This window comes from Pelophylax lessonae, assembly GCF_965119305.1.
Source record: "Pelophylax lessonae genome assembly, chromosome: 3".
Classification (NCBI taxonomy): domain Eukaryota; kingdom Metazoa; phylum Chordata; class Amphibia; order Anura; family Ranidae; genus Pelophylax; species Pelophylax lessonae.
The window spans coordinates 20719626-20746647 of NC_138770.1; the positions used below are offsets into that span (position 1 = coordinate 20719626).

At 43.2% G+C, this 27022-nt stretch overlaps 4 protein-coding genes across 4 annotated transcripts in view; 3 read left to right on the plus strand and 1 right to left on the minus strand.

Annotated features, from left to right (window-relative positions):
- LOC309548838 (uncharacterized protein) overlaps nucleotides 1–27022 on the plus strand; it is a gene marked incomplete at its 3' end in the record, with an annotated part of 605194 nt that overhangs the window by 361292 nt on the left and 216880 nt on the right. The window contains exons 2-3 of the mRNA XM_082248774.1: nucleotides 11645–11759; nucleotides 23161–23282. The remainder of the gene's footprint in view (nucleotides 1–11644; nucleotides 11760–23160; nucleotides 23283–27022) is intronic.
- Nucleotides 1–27022, minus strand: part of LOC309550245 (uncharacterized protein) — a gene marked incomplete at its 3' end in the record, with an annotated part of 2091994 nt that overhangs the window by 141029 nt on the left and 1923943 nt on the right.
- The window catches only part of LOC309548831 (uncharacterized protein), a gene marked incomplete at both ends in the record, with an annotated part of 260742 nt that overhangs the window by 13986 nt on the left and 219734 nt on the right, over nucleotides 1–27022 (plus strand). The window contains 2 exon segments of the mRNA XM_082248768.1: nucleotides 13911–14398; nucleotides 14401–14764. Coding sequence (XP_082104894.1) covers nucleotides 13911–14398; nucleotides 14401–14764 — 852 coding nt within the window.
- Nucleotides 16611–25175, plus strand: LOC309548832 (uncharacterized protein; the record flags this gene model as incomplete). Its single annotated transcript, XM_082248769.1, has 4 exons — nucleotides 16611–16643; nucleotides 23795–24022; nucleotides 24102–24254; nucleotides 25164–25175. The coding sequence occupies 4 exons, from the start codon at nucleotides 16611–16613 to the stop codon at nucleotides 25173–25175; spliced, it is 426 nt and encodes a 141-aa protein (XP_082104895.1).

A 27022-nucleotide genomic window follows, 5' to 3' on the forward strand; every position in this document is an offset into this window, starting at 1 on the left:
AGGAAACTGGCCCCAAACTGAGCTCAGCTCATACACAGGAGATAAATGTCTCCTACTAATTTCACTCATGTACATCATACATATATAAGGATAAGTTGGCATATATCATAAGGTTGGTGTAGGTATAGATATTTCCTCTCTTCACTTAGATGTAACATTTAGTGTCGGCCATGTACTTTATTACTGAATATATCTTATTACTATTATAAAAATCTCCTTACTATATGGATTTTTTTGTCTCAGCTTTTTCTGTATATATGTCTGCATCATATTTGTTACTGATGTCAACATTTGTATCAATTACTGTATGTATAATAAATGGCTACGTTCAGATTCTATTTTTGTATATCTTGGTTGGTGACCTGAAGTCCCACGACCTCTGTTTTCTGTTTGCATTAACCATTAGGGATGTAGGCACGTCACTGTGTTTGCTTCGGATCATATTCCTCTATCTTCATCTGTTCACTGGTCAACGTGTTTCACACAAGGCTTCTTCAGGACTATGAAGACGTACAGACAGTTTTCTCTTAAAATAAACAGACTCGATATTAGTGTTTCATAATCATTGAACATAATCTGTATTTATGTACATCATAATAAATACAGACTAACTAGCACATGGCCTTCCTTTGACCCCCAACAAATTAACCCAACCTGGGGCGGACATAGGGGGGAGAAATCGGACCAAAATCTGTTGTGTGTGTATATATATATATATATATATAGATATCTGTCCTGATGATCCTAGGTGCAAGATAAAATATATAGTATCTCACAAAAGTAAGTACACCCCTCACATTTTTGTAAATATTTTATTCTATCTTTTCATGTGACAACTCAGAAGAAATGACACTTTGCTACAATGTAAAGTAGTGAATGTACAGCTTGCATAACAGTGTAAATTTGCTGTCCCCTCAAAATAACTCAACACACAGCCATTAATGTTTAAACCGCTTGCAACAAAAGTGAGTACACCCCTAAGTGACAATGTCCAAATTGGGCCCAATTATCCATTTTCCCTCCCCGGTGTCATGTGACTCGTTAGGGTTACAAGGTCTCAGGTGTGAATGGGGAGCAGGTGTGTTAAATTTGGTGTTATCGCTCTCACTCTCTCATACTGGTCACTGGAAGTTCAACATGGCACCTCATGACAAAGAACTCTCTGAGGATCTGAAAAAAAGAATTGTTGCTCTACATAAAGATGGCCTAGGCTATAAGAAGATTGCCAAGACATTGAAACTTAACTGCAGCACGGTAGCCAAGACCATACAGCGGTTTAAAAGGACAGGTTCCACTAAGACCAGGCCTCGCCAAAGGAGTTGAGTGCACATGCTCAGCGTCACATCCAGAGGTTGTCTTTGGGAAATAGACGTATGAGTGCTGCCAACCATTGGTGCAGAGTTTGAAGGGGTTGGGGGGTCAGCCTGTCAGTGCTCAGACCATACGCCGCAGACTGCATCACATTTGTCTGCATGGCTGTCATCCCAGAAGGAAGCCTCTTCTAAAGATGATGCACAAGAAAGTGCGCAAACAGTTTGCTGAAACTGGAACCGTGTCCTGTGGTCTGATGAGACCAAGATAAACTTATTTGGTACAGATGGTGTCAAGAGTGTGTGGCAGCAACCAGGTGAGAACTACAAAGACAAGTGTGTCTTACCTACAGTCAAGCATGGTGGTGGTCTGGGGCTTCATGTGTGCTGCCAGCACTGAAGAGCTACAGTTCATTGAGGGAACCATGAATGCCAACATGTACTGTGACATACTGAAGCAGAGCATGATCCCCTCCCTTCGGAGACTGGGCCGCAGGGCAATATTCTAACAGGATAACGACACTAAACACACCTCTAAGACGACCACTGCCTTGCTAAAGAAGCTGAGGGTAAATGTGATGGACTGGCCAAGCATGTCTCCAGACCTAAACCCTATTGAGCATCTGACTGTGAGGTATCCTCAAATGGAAGATGGAGGAGCGCAAGATCTCTAACATTCACCAGCTCTGTGATGTCGTCATGGAGGAGTGGAAGAGGACTCCAGTGGCAACCTATGAAGCTCTGGTAAACTCCATGCCCAAGACGGGAAAATAATGGTGGCCACACAAAATTTTGACACTTTGGGCCCAAGATGGACATTTTTACTTAGGGGTGTACTCACTTTTGTTGCCTGCGGGTTAGACATTACTGGCCGTGTGTTGAGTTATTTTGAGGGGACAGCAAATTTACACTGTTATACAAGCTGTACACTCACTACTTTTACATTGTAGCAAAGTGTCATTTCTTCAGTGTTGTCACATGAAAAGATAGAATAAAATATTTACAAAAATGTGAGAGGTGTATTCACTTTTGTGAGATACTGTATATGTGTAGTAGTGGGATGTTAGACATACAAATTCTTTTACAAGAAGAAGGCGGGATAGAAACTACACTTTATAGAAAACCGACAGCCAGCAACACGGTATTACATGGCAATAGCTTTCATCCAACCCCCCGGCACATAGTATACCCTACTCCCAGTATCTTAGATTGCATCGAATCTGTTCAAACTACGAAGATTTTAAACGGGAGGCGGACTCCCTTCGAAAGAGATTGCTTATTAGAGGCTATTCGCGGACTACACTGCAAAAAGCTTATAATAGGACTTAGAAGCACAAAAGAGAGGAAGTTATGTTCCGAGGCCTGAAACAACCAAAAACAGAAATAGTCCGTTTAATAATATCTTATACTAGACAACATACACAAATTAGAAAAATACTTCAACAACATTGGTACAGACATCCATGTTCTCATCTGCCAGGTTTCCACCCATGGTCCAATATACTCCATGGCTATTGGATCAGTGTGAATCATCAAGACAGCATGAGCTGTGTACCTGTTAGGCAGAGAAACCAAAAACTATATCCACTCATTCTAGCCCCTACCTAGGAGGGCTCTACATCTGCATGGCAGGGTCTGTTTGATTATTCACCTGCTGGGATGGTGCTCTGATGTGAGAAGCTGCAGTGTCAGTGTTCCTTTAGCAGTAATTAACCCCTTACAGGTTTTTCTCACCCAGCAATCAAACAACTGTTACACTGTCTTTTTTGACAGCTTAGGAGACTTTAGCAGCCGTAGTTTAAATTACGAAAAAAAAATACTTAATAGCTTGAGTAGCAATTATATATGTTATAATATTTATTTTATCAATAATATGGAGTTCTCCCTTGCAGCGTGTCTGTTTATCATGGATTTATTTCTTACTGTGAAAAGTCCTTGTTCCGCTGCAGCCTAATCCCTCTATGCTGTGGCCGCTCTATGCAGGTTATAGCTGGAGGAGAGCAGCGTCTTCCTTACTGATACTGTTCCTGGATTGTCAGCCCTTCTGCAGGCCTCATAAAGCTGGTGTATGGGAAGCTGACTAATGGACACTTTCTATTAAATCTCTCCAGATCTGCATGTATTATGCACACCGTAGACTGGGCCTTTGGTGCTTGACAGGCAAAACCCTGTATAAATTTCCTGCTTTGTTCAGGCATCCAGGGAGGAAGATGACCCCTACCAACAGGTTGCCACAGGTAGTCAAGACACTGTAAAGGAGTCTGTTACATCTCTCCCTGTGCAAGGAGTCTCAACTCTGACCATGTCAAGCTTTTTCCTTGTAGGACCAGTCAACTGACCAATTTAACCCTTGTCAAACAATTCCTAAAAGGAAGATGAGGATGGTCTATAAGCAGGTTTTTGTACCTTCCTTCCTGCAGAGTTACCTGCAATGCAAGTATGTTTAGCTCTTCCAAAGGAGTGCATTGCCTTTTTTCCCTATGATGTTTAAGCTAGAAGCTCATGCTAGAAGAGTGGTGCAAATTGAACAGAAGGACAGAGCAGCGGAATGTCTTAGTGGTCATCACCTTGCAGCACTAGGTTGTTCAGTTCAAACCCCAACCAGAACACTTCTACCTGCACTGCAGGATATCAGATTAGGCACTTGTGAAGAGGGAGAGGTCTTCCAGTATAATGAGTCACCTATTTGGTTGACGTGGCCTTCAGGAGCTTAGTTTTATACATGGAGAAGCCATTGGGGGATGCTGTGTCCTTCAGGGGTATACTCAATAATAATGATTAGGTGGGTCCTTGGGGGGTTTAGGGTCTTCTGGTGCTAACTTTGTGTTGGACTTGTCCCTAAGGGGTATATCTGTCTGCAGTTGTAGCCTGTGAACCTGCCCTAACCTTTGCCTCTCTTCCAATGTATTGGAAGTTGGGATGAAGAATATTGATTCTATCCTAAAGAATAATTCTACAAGTTGGACAATCTTGTCTGTATTGCAAGAGTTTAAACTGTATCCTTTAAGGGCTAGCTTCATTTGATAGCAATGAGCTGCATTTAGTCCGGCCTCCTGCTTTAGGGCTCTTTCACATGGGCGTTCCGTATGTCCGTTTTTCATCCCATCCGTTTGCGGATGAAAAACGGACATAATGTATCTCTATGTAAATACGGATGTCATCGGATGATCATCCTCTGACATCTGTTTTTTGTCAGTTCAGTTCAGTTCAGTTTTTTTGAACGGAGGAGAACCCTATTTTTTCTTCCTTTCAAAAAACGGAACTGAAGCAAAAACGGATGTCAGTGGTGTCATCCGCAGACATCCGTATTTACATAGACATGCATTATGTCAGTTTTTCATCCGCAAACAGATGGGATGAAAAACGGACATACGGACCGGATGACACAAGTGTCATCCGTGTCCGTTACAAAAAAAAAAAAAAGGACCTGATCGGGCAAAAAAAAAAGGAACGCCCGTGTGAAAGAGCCCTTACTCTAAGGGCTCTTTCACACGGGCGTTCCTTTTTTTTTGCCCGATCAGGTCCTTTTTTTTTTTTTTGTAACGGACACGGATGACACTTGTGTCATCCGGTCCGTATGTCCGTTTTTCATCCCATCCGTTTGCGGATGAAAAACTGACATGATGCATGTCTATGTAAATACGGATGTCTGCGGATGACACCACTGACATCCGTTTTTGCTTCAGTTCCGTTTTTTGAAAGGAAGAAAAAATAGGGTTCTCCTCCGTTCAAAAAAACTGAACTGAACTGAACTGACAAAAAACGGATGTCAGAGGATGATCATCCGATGACATCCGTATTTACATAGAGATACATTATGTCCGTTTTTCATCCGCAAACGGATGGGATGAAAAACGGACATACGGAACGCCCGTGTGAAAGAGCCCTAAATGTCTGCCGAATGAAAGAAAACTGCAGTTCTAGAGTCATGTCTAAAGCCTCGTACACACGCATCGATTATTGGCCGGGAATTTTCGGCCAACGTCCGATCGGCCGATTTTTGGCTTGTTAGTATGATGCTTCCGACAACCGACTCCGACTTTTCGGCCGAAAAAAATCTGGAGTGCAGGCTATAAATTTTTTGTTGGCCGTCAACGCAACGGCCGATTTTCCGTCAGTCAGTACAGATTTCGGCAGACAAAAATCTGATGAGCAAGTCTGGGCATGCTCAGAGAAGAAAAAACACACGAAAAGTAAACCAGCGCATGACATCACTTCTGAAGTAGATTTTTGTTGGCCGAGAAAATTCGTGTGCAGTTTAGGCACATTCCAACCAACAAAACACAACTTGGACAAAAGTTGGACGATCGGTCGGCCGATAATCGTTAGGTGTGTACGAGGCATTACTCCAAAGAGCAGAGGCGGCTCTAGGCTTTGTGAGGTGTTAGGCAAAATTTAGACACGAGGCCCCACTCACCCCCTTTGCATTTGGTTAAGGAAGAACCCCGAGGCTGAGCATCTTATTACTGCTGCTGCTTGTGTGGGTGGGATGTGTACTGTGGCTATCACATGGGATGAATAGCAGAGGGATGGGACTGGGAACCATGGGGTAGGGGAGAAGGAGGAGGGGGTAAAAGGGGGGAGGGTAGAGGAGATCTGGAGTGAAACTGGGGGACCCTGGTCTGTATAGTAATAAAAAAGGAGAAGGATTTGTGCTCGCATGAGGGAAAGAGGGGGGGAGCAGAAGAAAGGTATAGTGAGAGAAAGAGAGAAAATAAATGAAAAGAGAAAGGAATGGACAAAGAAAGAGAAAAGAAAGGAAGGAATGGAGAGAGAAAGAAAGAGGGGAGGGAGAAAGAAAAAGAAAGAAAGAAAAGAGGGGAGAAAGAAAGAAGGGAGAGGAAAAAAGAAAGAGAGAAAGAAAGAGAGAAAGAGAGAAAGAAAGAAAGAAAGAAAGAAAGAGAGAAAGAAAGAGAAAGAAAGAAAGAAAGAAAGAAAGAAAGAAAGAAAGAAAGAAAGAAAGAAAGAAAGAAAGAAAGAAAGAAAGAAAGAAAGAAAGAAAGAGGGAATGAATGGACAGAGAAAGAGAGAAATAAAGAAGAAAGAAAGAAAGAAAGAGGGGAAGGAGAAAGAAAAGAGGAGAGAAGGTAAAAAAGAAAGAGGGGAGAACAAAAAAAGAAAGAGGGGAGGAAGAAAAGAAAGAAAGAAAAAGGGAAAGGAATGGACAGAGAAAGAGAGAAAGAACAAGACAAATAAAGAAATCAAGAAGAAAGAAAGAGGGGAAGGAGAAAGAAAGAAAAGAAGGGAGGGAGAAAAAAAAGAAGACAGGGAGAAAAAAAAGAAAGAAAAGGGGAAAGGAATGGACAGAGAAAGAGAGAAATAAAGAAGAAAGAAAGAGAAAAGAATGAAAGAAAGGAATAGAGGAAGGAAGGAAAAGTACCCCTTACATCATAATAGTCACTGGAAGGAGAAGGGAGAGGATGGATGGATGGCTGGATCAGGCGCCATCTTTTCTCTTCTGGTTGTTGGTGTTCAATCTTCCCGCCCACACATCATCTTCTCTGAGGAGAAAACTGTCAGGGAGTGTGGGGGCTGGGCAAGCACAGGAGGAGAGGGCGGGAGGAGGAGGAGCAGAAGCAGCTCTCTCTCCTCCCCCATCTCTGACAGCGGCTCTAGTATCTGGCTGTGATCTGGAGATGTCGGTGAGCTCCTATCCCCGGTGAGTTGCTCCTGATCACAGCCCTGAATCGTAGCAGATTGTACTGCTTACAGACCGGCCGGAACTTGGGACTGTGCTAATGGCAGGGAGATCCCTGCTGCCAGCCCCAGAGGCGGATCTTTAACTCGGCAAATAAGGCAGCCGCCAGGCCCCTGTGAGCGCAAGACCTTAGGCGACCTCCTAATTTGCCTAATTAAAGAGCAGCCTCTGCTAAAGAGGTTTGCTCCTGCAGTTCCAACTTGAAGTCCAGAAAGAATTGAAGAGAGAAAGAGAGTCCTCAACCAAATAGTCAGCAAAGAGCTCCACTTCTGGGGGAGAGGTTGCTTACTGGTCTTTTTTAGATTGTGCCACCCATACATATCTTATGGGGTCCTGGTTACTCCTCTTCTGATTGGAGGGTACAGCTTTGGTCTCAGACATTTGGACCTACAGGACAAGCCCTTCAGGCCACGCTTGAACATTCAGTCACCTTTAAGCCACTGACTGCACTGTAAAACCAATCATATGGGCTGTTCAGCCGCTTGATTGTTCTAACAGGCGCCGCCCTCCAGAAAGTAAAAAAATATTGTTTTTTTTTCAAAATTGTTGGTAATTTTTTGATTATAGCGCAAAAAATAAAAACCGCAGAGGTGATCAAATAACCCCCAAAAGAAATCTCTATTTGTGGGGAAAAAAAGGATATTGATTTTATTTGGGTACAGCGTCGCACGACCGCGCAATTTTCAGTTAAAATAACACAGTGCCGTATTGCATGGTCATGAAGGGGGGGTAAATCTTCCGGGGCTGAACAGACAATTGCGCTGTCGTGCGGCGCTGTAACCAAATACAATTGATGTCCTTTTTCCCCACAAATAGAGATTTCTTTTGGGGGTATTTGATCTCCTCTGCGGTTTTAAATTTTTGCGCTATAAACAAAAAATATATATATTTTTACTTTCTGCTATAAAACATCCAATAAATAAATTTAAAATGATCACATTTCTTTATCAATTTATGCCAATATGTATTCTGCTACATGTTTTTGTTTAAAATAAATCTCAATAAGCATATATTAATTGGTTTGCGCAAAAGTTATCTCATCTATAAACTATGGGATATATTTATGGAATTTTTATTTTTTTACTAGTAATAGCGGCGATCGGTGACTTACAGCGGGACTTTATTGCGGCGGACAAATCAGACACTAACTGACACTTTGTGGGAACCAGTGACACCAATACAGTGATCAGTGCTAAAAATATGCACTGTCACTGTACTAATGACACTGGCTGGGAAGGGGTTAACATCAGGGGCAATCAAAGGGTTAAATGTGTGCCTAGCCAGTGTTTGTGTATTGGGGAGGTGCTTTTACTAGGGGAAGGCATGGATCAGTGCCTCTGCTTTGCAGGAACACAGGATCCATGCTTTCACTACTGACAGAACGGCAATCTGCCTTGTTTACATAGACGGATTGCCATTCTGCCTGTGTACCGAACGATCAGCGGGTGCTGGCGGACATCACTTCTGCGGGACCTGCTGTGTAGAATCACAGTAGTAGGGAGCCGCCGGCAGAGCACACTTGCACACGCTACCTGGAAGTGCAGGATCACGTTTATATACGGGGTTCTGACTGAACAACTGCTATAGGGCGGTCGGAAAGTGGTAAAGACTTTTTTCTTTCACACCCCCAAATTTTGAGTCCCCCAAAATTACATTCCAGGGGTAGGAGAAGAAAAGCAGCGCCACCTCAGTGTAGATTAAAAGGTTATTTATTACATAAAAACAACGTAGTAACTCACACAGAGGAAATCGTTGATCAGCAAATGGTAATAGTTCTTCTGCAACACTGCAGGGATGTTCGGGAAGTACACTGTGGCGGCCGTGGTCCTGGCTGTGCCAGTGGAGTCCGACACTTCCTGTGGTTCTGGCAGCGTTCAGTATCCAGGCTTACATCCAATAGTGGCAGGGGGGTGCTCGCGTTCGGAGCATGCGTGCTCCTTCCTCAGGCAATGCTGATTTGTGTGACAGACTGGGAGTTTTATAGCTGAGGGACTCAGGGGGCGGGAGCTTGTTGCTGTTGAGATGCGATATATACAATGAGTCATCAGGTCAGAACAGGAAGTCATATGACAGAAAGTCTCCGGGGGTGGGGGCCTGTTGCTGTGGAGATGCGGTATATACAATGAGTAATCTGGCCAAAAAAGGAAGTCATGTGACAGAGAGTCTCCGGGGGCGGGGGCCTGTTGCTGTGGAGATGTGGTGTATACAACCAGTTGTAAAAAAAAAAAAAAAAAAAGTATGAAATAAATAAAAATTAAAAAAAAAAATAAAAAAAAAATATAATAATAAAAATGAAAATAAAAATAGAAATAATAAAAATAAAATTAGAGGTAAAGAAAAAAAAATATTATGAAAAAACTGATAATATTTAACCTAGAAAAAATAATAAGAAATAATGCATATGCACTATGTATAGGCACGTAAAGATGGGAATGAGATAAGTCCATGACGGAGAGGGGCTTCTCATAGTTAATTGAGATGAGGGTGGTAGTATTTAAAGGTAGAGGAAAAAGCAGAATATTAAGTATTCTGGAGAAATAATGCAGGATGTGAAGTATTGCTATATTTAGGATAATCAGTAGTAGTTTTAAAGTAGTGGGTTCACCTCAATTTCTCCGTTTAAGCCCCCCAGTGTCTCCTACCCCTTTTTGTCTGTTGCAGAGTCCCTCTAGCTCTGTATGAAGCCTGCAGCCACCTCCACCATCCATCTCCACTAACCCCAGGGATTGAACTATCCTGCATACTTCCTAAAAAGACTAACTACAGCCACAGTTGAAACTTTTTTCATAAGATCGAATGTACTTGACTCTTTCACTGGCGCAGGTCGAACGTTGTGTATATGTACCTGTCTTGTTTTTTCCAAAATTACATTCCAGATTCTGAATCTAGTAGGTGTTTAAAAGGGTCCTTAAAGCAAAGAAACCAAAAACAACTGTGTGAGGTCAACTAGGAAATTAACACCAAACTGTTAATCCGAGCATGCAGCCTGGAAAGGGGGGGGGGGGTGAGTGTGTGATGGTAATGGGCAGTAGTATATTTCTCTCCCCCTTAGTGGGAGTGGAGATGACCCCATCTATAAGGATATACAGTACATACACACACAGCACAAGGCCGTGTTCACACTACGAGACGTTTCTCTGGGCTGCAGTTCCTCTGAGCTCCACAAGGTGGTTATCTCACTTCTACCCAGACAGGAAGTCTCTAAGGAAGACAGGAAGTGATGTCACAGGAAGTGATGTCAATTATAAAAGAGACGTTTTCGGGTGAAAGGTGAGTTGGGAGGAAGTAGAGAGTAGACATTGCTGGACGTAGCAGCAGAGGAGGTAATACGATCTTAAATTCTATTTACACCCAGTAACCCCCCCCGTCATATCTGTTCTCTTCCTCCATATTCACTGTGACCTCTTTTATCTCCAACAGATGATGATACACACATATATAGTGTGGAAGCCTAGATTAACCCCTTCAGGGTCAGAACATTCCTCCACTTACGGGTTCGGGAAATTCTCTTCATTCTGGAGATTTGTCACCTTTCCCACCAATCATCTTCTCACCTTAGCAGTCTCTTGTAACGAGGGATGAGATTTGGATTTGGTGTGTGCTGAAATTCGCACTTTCACACCCTTCCTCTGAAGATACAAATATCCCCATGCCTCACTACATTAACCATGTGCCTGTCCCTCCTGTAGGCCCAGGATCGGCATGGTGGATGGAGTGGAGGGTGATCAGTTCTCAGATCTCCTCTCTGGGGAATGAATCCAGAAGAGACGAGCATTTCATCACTTCCAGGTTCAGTGCCATAATTCCCTGGTCACTGTGGTCAGTGACGAAGCTGGTTGATCCCGATCTGTATTTCATCAGCTTCACTGGGGGTCCATAGGTTACGTTGGAGGTCTAATGGACTCCTAATGTCTCCTTAAAGAGGACCTGTCATTTATATTAAGTTGTCACAAAGGGGGGTATTGGCCGCACACTAGAGTGAGAGATTCTGGGGCCGGTATTACCGGGTTTCTCGAAACGAATGACCTGTAGGAGCTTATACAGCGTTATCTTCGCACCATGTTGGGTAGTGAATTTAGACACTTTTTCATGGGGACACACAGTTGTAAGAGTTGACATAATTGTGTGTGTGTGTGTGTGTGTGGGGGGGGGGGGGGGTGCTTTGTTTTTACAAGCATAACATGCAGATTTTATCATGTGTGAAAATTTAATTTTGTTTAAGGCCCATCTCTGGGGAAACAAAAAATGACCAAAACCCAAATAAGCATTTAACCCTCGTATAATGGGGGCAGCCCCACTTCAAGGGTTACATGGTCATTTTTTGTGTAGGGAACCAGTAAAAGCACTTTTACTTATCCGATCCTCTGATCCCTCAATACCGGCACTCTCCTCTACTCCCCTACACTCTGGCAGTAGACTGTCCCTCCTCCTTTCCAATCAAGGGCTTTGGGCTCTGCATTGGTCTTGATGGTCTCAGAGAACCTGTGACCACTCTTTATAAAAAGATCCTCCTAAGTAACCCAATCTACATGTTCCAATTGCCACTACGGGCAACCTGCCTATAACCCCTTATATCCCCATCCCAATATTGTCCAACCAATGCAATCCAGATAATTTCTTCCTTATCCGTCTACAGAGAAACCCGTATAGATCACATGACCACACTAATGAGGATGGAGGAGGATCAGAGTCACATGACTGAGAGGTTATTAAGCCTCACCCTGGAGATCATCTACCTGCTGATTGGAGAGGTGAGGAGGATTCTGGGAGGTCACATGACATCACTCTTATCTCTATTAATAAAACACAGACCGGACCGGAGAGGTGGGGAGGATTCTGGGAGGTCACACAACATCTCACTTGTCTAGTCTGATCAATAGACCATGTTCTTATTGTAGACCTGTAGATTATGTCAGATGATTGATATCGGTTTATCTTTCTTCTGATCTGTAGGATTGTGTTGTAGTGAAGAAGTCTAGTGGAGAGCCAATCTCAGGGGGATGGAGCAGGACTCAAATCCCCACCATGGTGCCTCCACCTCGTTCTCCTATACATGAAAGTAACAAAGAGCAGAAGATCCTGGAACTGACCACCATGATGGTCCATCTGCTGACAGGAGAGGTGAGGGGTGCTGGGAATTCTGGGACATTATCCAGTAACAGACAAGGGATGTGTCTTGATGGTGACTGTATCATTGTGTGTGTCAGGTTCCTATAAGGTGTCAGGATGTCACTGTCTATTTCTCCATGGAGGAGTGGGAGTATTTAGAAGGACACAAGGATCGCTACAAGGACGTCATGATAGAGAATCAGCCATCCCTCACATCACCGGGTAAGAGGAGACTTTATTGTAAAGGAGAGAGCAGTACGGAGGCTCCACCTAGATCCCCCATCATCTGATAAACATATAGAAACAATGTATTCAGTCTATGGAGGAGGATGGAATAACGGGGACATTTATAGAGGAGGACACTCCTACAGAGATCAGCACAGGTGAGTCATTAACACTAAATACATGTAATGCACTGGTTACTGAATACCAATATTATGAGTCCTGACCCCTGCACTATACAGTAAACCCCCCTCCATTGCGGGGTTTACGTTCCGGACCCAGCCGCGAAATAGAAAAACCCTATTAAAATGCATTGTAGTGTAGGCATGGTTTTTTTTACTATCACTGTACGTGTAAAAGCATTTTAAGGTCTTTAAACACACTTTTAAAACAATAGAAACTCATTTAAACACATAAAAGATACTGAGAGACATAGCAAGAGCTATGGAAAACACAAAAATATTTCATTTTTAAGGATTTATATAGTAAAATAACATTACAAAAAAAACGCGATATACCGGGACCGCAAAAACTGAACCGCGATGGAGCGGGGGTTTACTGTATACTCTTATGTTGTGCATTACATGCTCCTGACCCCTGCTCTGTAAACTCTATATTGCACATTACATACTCCTGACCCCTGTACTATATACTCCATGTTGTACATTACATACTCCCGACTCTGCACTATATACTCTATGTTGTACATTACATAGTCCTGACTTCTGCTCTCTACCCTCTACCCACTGCTATATACACACATATGATGGATTCTCTGTTGTTACACCCATTTTCTACCAGCTGGACATTTAATATCCGTAGATAGTGACTAGATGTCCCGCACATCAAGGTGTGGCCTACCGTAGGTTCCAGACTGAGACTGCCATTTATTATCATACAGCAGGTCTTGACTTGTTGTGTGGCTCCTGGGACACCTAGTCACCCTCTACCATTTACTAGTTACCTTGAGGGGGGGAATTGTAAGATCCTCAGAGACAAAGCTGCCTGATGTGGGCGGAGTCCTGGTTTAGGGGAACCAATCTGCTGATGTCTATTAATAATCTTTGTATTTCTATTTTAGTAGATGGACGGGAGATGAGGAAAACCTCAGAGGATTGTCTCACTTTGTCTCCAGACTGTAAAGTAGAAGATGAGGACATCACACAGTATAGTCCAGGAGAAAACTCGGCTACCTCAAATGTCCATCCGGCACCACACAGTGTAGATGGACCATCGTATTCCTCTTATCCTGAGGAACCTCAGACTGTGAGGGACAGTGCCGGACCATCGTATTCCTCTTATCCTGAGGAACCTCAGACTGTGAGGGACAGTGCCGGACCATCGTATTCCTCTTATCCTAAGGAACCTCAGACTGTGAGGGACAGTGCCGGACCATCGTATTCCTCTTATCCTGAGGAACCTCAGACTGTGAGGGACAGTGCCGGACTATCGTATTCCTCTTATCCTGAGGAACCTCAGATTGTGAGGGACAGTGCCGGACCATCGTATTCCTCTTATTTTGAGGAACCTCAGACTGTGAGGGACGGTGCCAGCTTTCCAACAGATAAGAGGTTTTCCTGTACTGAGTGCGGGAAGTGTTTCCATAATAAAGCCCGTCTTAATGAGCATAAAAGATCTAACATGGTAGAGAAGCCATATTCCTGTGCTGAGTGCAGGAAATGTTTCTGTTCTAAATATGGTCTCAATTTGCATAAACGATCTCACACAGGGGAGAAACCTTTTCCCTGTCCTGAGTGGGGGAAATCTTTTTCACAGAAGTCTGATCTTTACATACATCAGAGATCTCACACAGGGGAGAAGCCGTTTTCCTGTCCTGAGTGCGGGAAATGTTTTTCACAGAAGTCCAATCTTTACAAACATCAGAGGTCTCACACGGGGGAAAAGCCGTTTTCCTGCCCTGAGTGTGGGGAATGTTTTTCACGGAAGTCTCATCTTCTCACACATCAGAGATCTCACACAGGGGAGAAGCCATATTCCTGTCCTGAGTGCGGGAAATGTTTTTCACGGGAATCTCTTCTTCACACACATCAGAGATCTCACACGGGGAGAAGCCATATTCCTGTCCTGAGTGCGGGAAATGTTTTTCAGATAAGTCCAATCTTTACACACATCAAAGATCTCACACGGGGGAGAAGCCGCATTCCTGTCCTGAGTGCGGGAAATGTTTTTCAGTAAAGTCTCATCTTAACAGCCATCAGAGATCTCACACGGGGGAGAAGCCGTATTCCTGTCCTGAGTGCGGGAAATGTTTTTCAGAGACATCCCATCTTTACACACATCAGAGATCTCACACTGGGGAGAAGCCGTATTCTTGTCCTGAATGTGGGAAATGTTTTTCAGATAAGTCCTCTCTTTCCAAACATCAGCGATCTCACATGGGGGAGAAGCCGCTTTCCTGTCCTGAGTGAGGGAATTGTTCCTCACTGAAGTCCTGTCCTTCTGTACATCAGGGATCCCACACAACCCTCGAGGTGTATTTGTGCCTTGAGTGTGGGAAATGTCTTCTATATGAATGTTGGTGGACATGTGTGGAAGAAGCACACCCTGATATACACCTCAGATATACTCCATGGCTGATCTTCCTCATGTAAGAAACAGTTGATAAGGAGATGAGAGATGATCAGAGACATGGATGAAGTGTTGTACCGTGTTGGCTTTTCATTGGCTGAGTAAATTTTGGGGTGTAGAGTGGTAAGTAGAGCCGTGAAATGAAGGAATCACCTTCAGAATGTCTTGCTTGTCTGTGTGACGGTTACTGATAATGATATAGCGGGTAACAGAGCTAGAAGCTGTGAGATCCCATATATCTTTATCAGTAAACTTTACACAGACAAGACAGAAATTCTGAAGTTGATGTCCTTCATTTCAAGGCTCTACTTACCAGTGGTGACCCCGAAGCGTGTCTCTCTGTCTTCAGTCCATCCTTCCCCCATCCCCCAACAGGAGGGAAGGAGAACTCAGAGATAAACTAGGTGAGAACTTCTTTCCTTTGCTCCTGTGTGGGTTTGGGTGGCTTGGCGGAGTGCGGCACGAGAGGTAACACCGCTTGTCTTTATATTTCTACATATCTTGTCTGGGTGGAGGTTATTGGTTGGAAAATATTTATAGTGTTTGATTTTCTGTAAATAATTTCTGTTCCATTTGAAGGGAGATATTATGTGTGGTTTGATGAAGTGATTGGCTCAATAGTTACCACTTCACTTACATGTTTAGTTTTAATAAAATAGATGAACAAATATGACAAGCATTCATTCATCCATGACAAATGTTGGTCTTATTTTATTTCATTCAGTGATTTCCTATGATCATTGGGTCCATCTAGTGGTCATAATGCGATATTGAACCATTTTTCTGATTGAGGTATTTTGAGATCCTAGTTATGCATTTATGAGTACAGAAGACAATGAAGGACATAAATAAAACCACAGGATTAAACCAACCATTGATATACAACTAAAAACTACCACATTTGGCCTTTAGATGGCGCCAAGAATCATAGCAATTAGTGCCATCTAGTGTCCAAATGCAACATTTTTCATTTTAAATCAATGGAACTATTCAACCAGCTCAGCAAATCCCCTAATAACATTCATTGTTCCCCTAATCACACAGAAGGAATGTACATGCATTGTCACTGAGAGAATTGCTATGCAAATGTTCTAATATTTACCCCTAAATATCAGGAGAGGTTTATATAAAGATGGGAAGTATGGAGCAGATAAGTGAATAGACCTCCTAGCAAGGTTATTACCAGGCTGCAGCTAGGGGGAGCTCTAATGTGACCACAGCAGAGTGATCCCATCTAGCTCACATTAACCCTTTCACTGCCAGAGCTGTGTTTGCATTATTTTTGCACACATGGTAAAATGCAGATTTTGGGCCTGAAGATTAGATAAAACCCCCAAACATATATTTTCTGAAAGCAGAGGCCCTGGAGAATAAAATGGTGGTAATTGTTAAGGTGTTCCTCATACACAAATGTCACCTTCATATCCGGGTTTATTTTCTCCTTTCCCCCATTTTCTATGGTGCGATCTTTTCTACAATACTTTGTTATAATAATGTAACACATTGTGTATTATATTGTACACAAATTATTACCGACTCCGCCTCCACATTCCAGACAAGTCATTTTCCTGACCAATTGAATTTCCTCCTTTACCTTTTTATTAATTTTTTTGCACTCTTGTTAAAATTAAAGTTAGAATAAAAAATATATTAAACGAAAAAAAAATTGTGTGTGTCGTGCAATGATGACAGACTTCAGTATCCAGAAACAGCTGGTAGGTGACACTTCCATATACAGCCCAAGGAAGTGACAAGGAGCCCCTAGGAACCTTTGGAGGAACCCTGGCTGAGAGAGGCTGGACTATGCACTCATATATTATTATTATTATACAGGATTTATAAAGCGCCAGCAGTTTGCGCAGGCTCTACAATGTTAGGGCAAACAGTACAATTATAATAAAATTCAATACAGGAGGAATCGGAGGGTCCTGCTCTTTAGAGCTTACAATCTAGGAGGGAGGGTCAAGTGATACAAAAGGTAATAACTGAGGGGGATGGGCTGATGGAGAAAATAAAAGTACAGTAGTTAGATGGGGGGGGGGGGGCTGGCAGAATAGGTTTCTCTGAAGAGATGAGTTTTCAGGGAACACCTAAAGGTGCATAGAGTAAGAGATAGTGAGGCAGATTGGGGTAGGGAGTTCCACAGGATAGGAGAGGCTTCGGAGAAGTCCTGGAGGTGGGAGGAGGTGACAAGGGAACTAGAAAGTAGAAGATATTGGGAGGATCAAAGACGATGATTTGGTTGGAATATTGAGACCAGGTTAGTGGTGTAGCTGGGTGCCGAGTTGTGTGGATGGCTTTGGAAGTTACCGTTTGTATTGTGAATTAAATTTGTTGGGTAAGTGGCAGCCAATGAAGGGATTGGCAGAGAGTGGAAGCAGATGCTGAGCGGTTTGTAAGGTGGAGGAGTCTGGCAGCAGCATTCATGAGGGACTGAAGGAGGGATAGCCTATGTAAGCCAATGAGGAAGGAGTTGCAGTAGTCCGGTTGAGGGATAACCAGGGAGTAGGGATTGGCAAATGGTTTGGGACGGGCATAAGTTCGGTAGAGATGTACCGAACGGTTCCCGGCGAACTTCGAACGTTCGCGTTCGCCGCTGCGGGCGAACATATGCGATGTTCGGTCCGCCTCCTATACATCATCATTGAGGCAAACTTTGACCCTGAACATCACAGTCAGCAGACACATTCCAGGCCAATCAGCATACCTCCCTCCCACACCCTCCCACCTCCTATAAATAAGCAAGGGAAGCATCCATTTTAGATCATTTCTGTGTTACTGAGAGCAGGGAAAGTGCTGGTGCTGCTGCTGCTGTTATAGCTGGGGACAGTTCCCGGTCTTGTTAGCCAGTGTTCTTGGTACACTCCTGCTGTAAGGACAGCACCCCAAAAAGCCCTTCCTAGGGCTGGTATTTGAGGTTTTTTTTGGATATATATATATCTATTGTCCCCAAAAGCCCTTTTGAGGGCTGGTATTTGTGTATTTTTTTTTGTTCTGTGATATATATATATATATATATATATATATATTGTCCCCAAAAGCCCCTTTGAGGGCTGGTATTTGAGTATTTTTTTAATATATATATATATATATATATATATATATATATATATATATATATATATATGTAGCATGTCCAGAACCAGAAAAAAAAGATCATATAGGTGTAAAGGGGGTTCCCACCATCCCTGCTCTACTGAAAAATTATCTTTTTTTCTGGTTCTGGACATGCTACAGAGCTGAAACTTCACAGGTACACTTTTTAGACCCCCTAGACACTAAATCACACAAAAAAAGTTCTTAAAAATTGTCATTTTTGATAGAGAGCCAATTATTGGAAAAAAAAAAACTTAACAATAAAAAAATTCTTTGGATTTATTGTCTGGGGGGTCTAAAAAGTGTACCTGTGAAGTTTCAGCTCTGTAGCATGTCCAGAACCAGAAAAAAAATAGAATTAGGGTTAGGGCTAGGGTTAGGGTTAGGGTTAGGGCTAAGGTTAGGGTTATTTTTAGTGCTTAGGGTTAGAGTTAGAGGGGTAGGGGTAGGGCTACTAACTCTAACCCTAAGTATCTCACCGTAACCCTAACCCTAGCCCCTAACACTAAACCTAACCCTAACCCTCTAACCATAACCCTGACCCTCTAACCTTAACCCCAACCCTCTAAGCCTAGCCATAAAAATAACCCTAACCCTAACCCTAGCCCTAACCCTAATTCATATTTTTTTCTGGTTCCGGACATGCTACAGAGCTGAAACTTCACAGGTACACTTTTTAGACCCCCCAGACACTAAATCCAAAGAAATTTTTTATTTTTATTTTTTTTTAATTTTTCCAATAATTGGCTCTCTATCAAAAAATTACAATTTTTAAGAACTTTTTTTTGTGTGATCCCTCTCCGGCATGCCACAGTCCAGGTGTTTGTCCCCTTGAAACAACTTTTCCATTACTATTGTGGCCAGAAAGAGTCCCTGTGGGTTTTAAAATTCACCTGCCTATTAAAGTCTATGGCGGTTCGCAATGTTCGCCGGTTCGCGAACATTCGCCGATGTTCGCATTCGCCGTTCGCGAACAGCGAATTTTATGTTCGCGACATCACTAAAGTTCGGCTTGAACATCGTCTGTTTGGGTGTTCACCAAACACCCGAAATTTCTGTGTGCGTGTTTTTCTTTTCTTTTTTCATGTTTGCAATTTTTTTTTTTTTTTACAAAATATTTTTAAAGGAGCAGTGATTTTAATTAATGCTCAAAATGGAAAAAAAAAATTCCTTTAAATATAGTGCATGTGACTACTTGAAAAATTTGCAAAGATATCGGGCTTGAAAACGAACCATGCTAAGTCACAAGCTATGAATATATCTCTTGAGGAGGCAACGGTCTCTACTCTGAATCAATCCTACAATTTCATTTGGCAATCAGAGGCATTACTTTACCTCGGCATACACTTGTCAGCATCCTTACCCACGCTATATTCCAGAAACTACCCACCCCTTTTTACTCGTCTACTGACTGACATGGATAGTTGGTTGCTTCATCCTCCCTTGTGGTTTGGCAGACTACACCCGGTAAAGATGAATATCCTCCCAAAGGTGTTGTATTTGTTTTGTACACTACCAATAGCACTGTGTAGATCTGAAGTGAAGACGTTTCAAGGTAAAATGCTATCTTTTATTTGGGGGAAAAAGAGGCCTAGGGTGAATAGACATACGCTGTATGCACCTAGAAGACGGGGCGGCCTGGGAATACCAGATCTGTTGAAATATTACTACGCTGCATAATTGGCCCAATTGGCAAAATTTCACTCTACCCAATCCCGTACTATTTGGATGCAGTTGGAGGCACGCTCAGTCCCTGACAAACTGGTCTCTCATATTCTATGGATTCCATCAAGGGAACGTCCCCCGATTCTATGCCCGGCCTTATCTCATTCACTGGACATCTGAGATAGACTGTCAAAATTTCACAACTTCAAATCACCTCACACCCCCTTGGCTCCTATACTCAATAACAGAGCATTTTCATGGTGGACCAACAAAGGTCTCATACGCATAGCGGATTTTTGCGATCACAGGGGTATCTTAACAAGACAGAAGTTAATTGAGAAATATGCCATGCCTTTGTCTGAATCCTTCCGCTTTACTCAAATCACGAATTTCTTGCGCACCCTGTCATAGCACTCTGATATAGTCACGGTGTCCCCCATGGAACTTTTATGTCAGAAGTTTGATAAGTCAAACAGCCATATATCTGAGCTATATAATATATTGAGAGACTTTTCTACTAAGTTGACCTATATGGTGCAGTGGGAAGCAGATATACACGACAGCAGTGAGCCGGACGACTGGTAACTTATGGCCCAGGATGCTTCGAGATCGTTAATCAACACTTCCATCATAGAGGCAAACTATAAAGTGCTTCTCCGGTGGTATATGGTGCCGTTGCTGCTAGCTACTTATGTACCCTAGGCGTCCCCATTGTGCTTTTGTGGCTGTGGTCAGCAAGAACCGATGTACCATATCTGGTGGCAATGCCACAAGGTACAGCGTACTATCAGTGCCCATCAGTGCCGCCCGTCAGTGCCACCTCTCAGTGCCCAGCAGTGCCACCTCTCAGTGCCCAGCTGTGCCGCCTATCAGTGCTCATCAGTGCCGCCTATCAGTGCTCATCAGTGCGGCATATTAGTACCTCCTCATCAGTGCCACCTCATCAGTGCCCATAAGTGCCACCTCATTAGGGCCCATCAGTGCAGCCTATCAGTGCCGCCTCATCAGCGCACATCAGTGAAGGAGAGAAATTTATTTATTTTCAAAATTTACTTGCAGAAAATAAGAAAAACTTTTTTTTTTTCAAAATTTTCAGTCTTTATTTTTTTTTTTTTGTAAAAAATAAAAAACTCAGAGATGATTAAATACCACCAAAAGAAAGCTCTATTTGTGTGAAAAAATGATAACAATTTCATATGGGTACAGTGTAGCATGACCGCGCAATTGTCATTCAAAGTGTGAGAGCTCTGAAAGTTAAAAATTGGTCTGTATGGGAAGGGGGTTTAAGTGCACAGTAGGCAAGTGGTTAACAGGGAAGTCTCTGAGAATGATTGTGGAGATTTCAGAAGAGAGAAAGTAGGGCAGCCAGGCAGAGAAGTCATCAAGGAAAGTTAATACCGGTCCAGCGGGCCGATAGATCACAGCAATTCTTGAGGAGATTGGAGAAAATAGACGTATACAGTGAGCTTCAAATGATGAGAGGGAGGAGAGTGGAGAACCTGGAAGGTGCTCTGTGAGGATAGGAGGATTCCACACTCCACCTCCCTTGTGTTCCCTAGGTCTAGATTTACACCTACTTCATTCATCTTATGGTGTTTATCAATAAATGAAGTAAACTGATCCATGTGCAAATTCATTTACAACATAAAGTGCTTTGTGCTCAAGATGCTGTTCCCTGCAGATCCACTGCTTGCACTTTACACCTACTTCATTATATTATAATATTTTCTATAGTAAAAACCTGTGCAGATTCATGAAATCATACAATATTTTGTGCTCAATATAGTGTTCTCTGCAAGTCCACTGCTTCCACTTTGCATCTACTTCAACAAAGTTCTGTTGCTCCATAAAAGTCCACAAATGAATGAAAAGTTGATAAGGTGTGAAAGTTCTCCGTGCTCCAAACTGTGCCAGCTGTAGTGGCCACGCCTTCTTCCACCTCTTACACACGTGATGGTGAGGGCGCCCCCTTAGTAGTGCTTCCCCATTCACCAGAGCAATATGACTCCCAGCTTTTCATCTACCAGAGTCACAAACATCCTTCACACTCTCCTCACCTCTGATGGCAAAGGAACTGGATCCTCCTCGCTCACTCCTGCTGCGCTTTCTGTCAGTCTCCCTCCTAGACTCGGCTTCCTCCTCCGACCGCTGTTCCAGCAGGAGCTCCGCCTCTTCATACACACTCAGGGAGGAGAGAAAGGGGAAGGATATACAGTACATACACACACAGCACAAGGCCGTGTTCACACTACCAGACGGTTCTCAGGGCTGCAGTTCCTCTGAGCTCCACAAGGTGGTGATCTCTCTTCTACCCAGACAGGAAGTCTCTATGGAATACAGACAGGAAGTCTCTATGGAATACAGACAGGAAGTGATGTTAGGTAAAGAGGATGTTCCATAGAATGTAGAGGGAGACACAGCAGGATTTGGTGGCAGAGGAGGTAATAAGTAGATTAACCCCTTCAAGGGGATCAGTTGATTATTAATATATCTTGCTTCCAAAGCTGACCACACATGGATGGAAATGTGACCGATCCCTGCTGAACCATCTGAATTTCCATGTATCTATGGTCACCTCCCCTCCCCCTCATCTCCTTCATTATGTAAGTCATGCTGAGATAATCTCCCATTGGCTGAGCAATATTCTCATTTGTCTCTGAGCTCCTTCTTGCTATTCCTCGTCCTGCCTGTTGTTTCCTTGCATTGATTTTCTGTGTAGTGACCCCGGCTTCATCTCTTGGATGCGCTCGTCTGTTGCTTGTCCTGACCTTTATCCTGATTCCTGGATCTCCTCCCCATCTCTCCTCCATATCCTCTTACACAGCTTTTATCCACACCTGCAGTGACCCTGGGGGGGGGGGGGGGGGGAAAGTTGGTACCAGCATGCAGCAAAATCCATCCCCACCATTAGGGACTCTGGAGAAAATTGTCTGCTATTTACACTCCGTTCCTCCGCACGTCACCTGCTCACATGAAAGCTTACTTTCACACATTCCTAACAGATTTCTGTATGGTAAAGGTCAAAGTTCACTCTTTATTTTAGGAGAAGTGGGAGGCACCCAGGAACAATGATTTGGTTTGCACAGGAGACTCATATAGAGGGCCCCTCACATCTCCCCTTCCAAATGTTCCTCCAGAGTCTATATGTCCTATGATATCACTCTGACCTCACAGCTCCTCCCCCCCCCCCCCCCCCCCATGTCCCTCCATCTGTCTTTTTTTTCTCATGCTCTTAGGATGTGGGCGGACCCTTGGCATCCTCACTAGCAAAGTGGGTCTGTTGGTCCTGCGTTGTATGTAATGATGTCCGAATGTCTGCAACAAGCTTTTACCCTGCGCAGTGTGGGGGTCCTGTGTGGGTAAATTGTACCTCAGTCTGAGGTGGGGCTTTAATCAAATGGAAACCTGAATGGTGAGGTGAGGAGGATTCTGGGAATTTCATTTGATTTTACTATTTGTGTTCAGATCTAGAGTTTTCCTCCTGTGAAGTCTGGAGATCATATGACCATCACATTGCCTCCACCTCCCTCCCTGATAGAATAGAGAAATAAAAAGAAGATTCTAGAAGTCACCAGAGAGATCATTGAGGAGAGGTGAGCGGTGCTGGGAATTCTGGGACATTATCCAGTAACAGACAAGGGATGTGTCTGGATGGTGACTGTTATCATTGTGTGTCAGGTTCCTATAAGGTGTCAGGATGTCACTGTCTATTTCTCCATGGAGGAGTGGGAGTATTTAGAAGGACACAAGGATCTCTACAAGGACATCATGATGGAGAATCAGCCGCCCCTCACATCACCGGGTAAGAGGAGACTTTATTGTAAAGGAGAGAGCAGTACGGAGGCTCCACCTAGATCCCCCATCATCTGATAAACACATAGAAACAATGTATTCAGTCAGTGTGTGTGTTTCCTACAGATGGATCCAGTAATGGGAACCCACCAGAGAGATGTCCCCGTCCTCTGTATTCCCGGGATTCCACACAGGAAGGTCACACCATCCCTCACCATCATCAGGTAGATGAGGAACAATCACTGATAGTATAATTAGGATCTGTACATTATCTGCATTGTTACCATTGATGTCATTTTTATTATATATTCAGAGTGGAAACCTGAGAGTGTCTAAAGTTAAGGTTAAAGAAGAGATAAAAGAGGAGGATGATGAGGATGGGGTGATGGAGGAGTCAGAGTTTCTAAAAGAATACAAAGATCTGTACCAGGACACCATGGAGGAGTCATCCAGCTACAGAAACCCACCAGAGAGATGTCCCCGTCCTCTGTATTCCCAGGATTCCACACAGGAAGGTCACACCGTCCCTCACCATCATCAGGTAGATGAGTGACAATTATTGGTAGTTCTGATTTATATACAGTATATTTGTTACAAGAAATGTTTTATTATTTATTCAGAGTGGAATCCTCGGGGATGATAATATTGATGTTAAAGAAGAGTATAAAGAGGAGGATGAGGAGTATGGAGTGATGGAGGAGTTTTCAGAAGGACACAAGGATATGATGGAGCCACCTAATACCAGGAACCCACCAGAGAGATGTCCCCGTCCTGTGTATTCCCGGGATTCCACACAGGAAGGTCACACCATCCCTCACTGTTACAAGGTTGGTGAGACAGAGATTCTAAAACACAAACTCATGAAGACAATGTGTGGATTGTTAATGTGATGTTGCAATAATAAAGCTTATATTTTACAGATGTTATTCTCTCTCATTTTCTTGGTTTAGAGTGGAGATCCAATCGATATAGAATTTGAGGTTAAAGCAGAAGAAGAGACGTATGTGAGGGATGATCAGCAGTCTATGGAGGAGGATGGAATAACGGGGACATTTATAGAGGAGGACACTCCTACAGAGATCAGCACAGGTGGGTCATTAACACTAAATGCATTCCTCCACCCATACTGCTCACTGATTGGTCCAGAGTAGGGCGGGGACTGGGTGATATCAGCCTGTAATCCCCTGGTCACTTTCTTGAGCTGTGTTCCCCGTCCTGTATTCCTGTATTTCTCTCGGATAATCTTCCTTCTCTATGCTGCAGACACAATTTATGTATCTAGACTGGATTTATGGAGATTCTGGGGTTTGGGGAGTGTTAGATGTATTATAAGATTTAAACACAGTAACAAATTGAAGCCAAACTCCATCTCACACTTTATAATTAGTTACAGCAAACTGTTTTTTCCTTTGGGATAAAGTTTACAAGAATAAATAAAAGCTGATCAATGTAAGCACCCCTGTCAGTGGTAAATGGTCTGCCCCATTCCAGTAACTGATACATTCTGCTTTAGAGTTGGAGCTTTTATAGAACAGATTTACTGGCCAGATCACCAGATGAAAATATAAGAAATCCTAAAAAGGAAAACTAACATCATATCTAAGAATCGATAAGCTGCAATATAATAAATATTTTCTTTGGGTTTAATGTCTTACATTAAGAATATTTATATTTTGGTTCAGCCATTCCAGTAGGAGGTTTATGTCACTGGTGCATGCTGGGGGAAGAAATAAATATTTGGGAAAGGCCATGTGCTCGCTCTCTTCCCCTGGGATGAGGTGTAGGGAGGGGCTGCTGGATGGAGCTCTGCTGTTGGGTCCATTTGCCTGTTTTGGGGCCTAACATGTGCTGAAGTGGTTGTGAAGCTGTCCTGCCTGGTCTGGAGGAAGCTGTGCCAAGGAGGAGACCCAGGGGAGGCCCCTTGCTGGAAGGAGCCATGAAGAAGACCGGTCTCTAAGGAGGGCCTGGTGACTCACTTGGAGGACGCACTGCAATTTGGGAATGTGCTTACAGTGTTACTCAGTCGGCTTATATCAGTGATGGTGAACCTTGGCACCCAGATGTTTTGGAACTACATTTCCCATGATGCTCAACTACACTGCAGAGTACATGAGCATCATGGGAAATGTAGTTCCAAAACATCTGGGGTGCCAAGGTTCACCATCACTGGCTTTTAGGGTCTGACACTGTGAGAGTAGACATTGATCTGCAGAGTCTGTAAGTGATCTGCCATGGTATCTGAGACCCCCATCCCCCCCCCCCAACCCTCACCTCCAACCCCTCACCTCCTAAACCATTCTGCAATAGCACCTTAAAAAGACAAAAGTGACTGGCACCCAATATCCCTTCTTGGTCCCGGTATTTATGCCATGGATTCAGCCCTGGGTGAAATTCTAGCCCTCCTCTGGCTTTTGGAGGTGTTATCCTGCCTTTTGGATGTGAGAGGGATTCTACATTCATATTACACATTACATACTCCTGACCCCTGCACTATATACTCTATGTTGTACATTACACACTCCTGACCTCTGCACTGTATACTCTATGTTGTACATTACATACTCCTGATCCCCACACTATATACTCTATGTTGTACATTACATACTCCTGACCCCATGCACTATATACTCTATGTTGTACATTACACACTCCTGACCCCTGCACTATATACTCTATGGTGTACATTACATACTCCTGATCCCTGCACTATATACTCTATGTTGTACATTACATACACCTGACCCTACACTATATACTCTATATTGTACATTACATGCACCTGACCCCTGCACTATATACTCTAGATTGTACATTACATACTCCTCACCCCTGCACTATAAACTCTATGTTATACATTACATATATATATATATATATGACCCTGCACTATATACTCTATGTTATACATTACATACTCCTGACCCCTGCACTATATGCTCTATGTTGTACATTACATACTCCTGACCCCTGCACTATATACTCTATGTTGTACATTACATCATTCTGATACTATATAGTCCTATCTGTTGTATCTTCTATAATATGTTGTACATTACATACTCCTGACTTCTGCTCTCTCCCCTCTACTCATTGCTATATATACACATAATATGGATTCTCTTTTGTTACGCCCATTTCCTACCAGCTGGACATTTTATACCGGTAGATAGTGAGTAGGTGTCCCGCACATCAAGGCGTGGCCTGGCGTAGGCCGAGACTGAGACTGCCATTTACTATCATACAGCAGGTCTTGACTTGGTGTGGCTCCTGGGACACCTAGTGACCCCCTACCATTTACTAGTTTCCTTGAGGGGGGAATTGTAAGATCCTCAGAGACAAAGCTGCCTGATGTGGGCGGAGTCCTGGTTTAGGGGAACCAATCTGCTGATGTCTAGAAATAATCTTTGTATTTCTATTTTAGTACATGGACGGGAGATGAGGAAAACCTCAGAGGATTGTCTCACTTTGTCTCCAGACTGTAAAGTAGAAGATAAGGACATCATACAGTATAGTCCAGGAGAAAACCCGGCTACCTCAAATG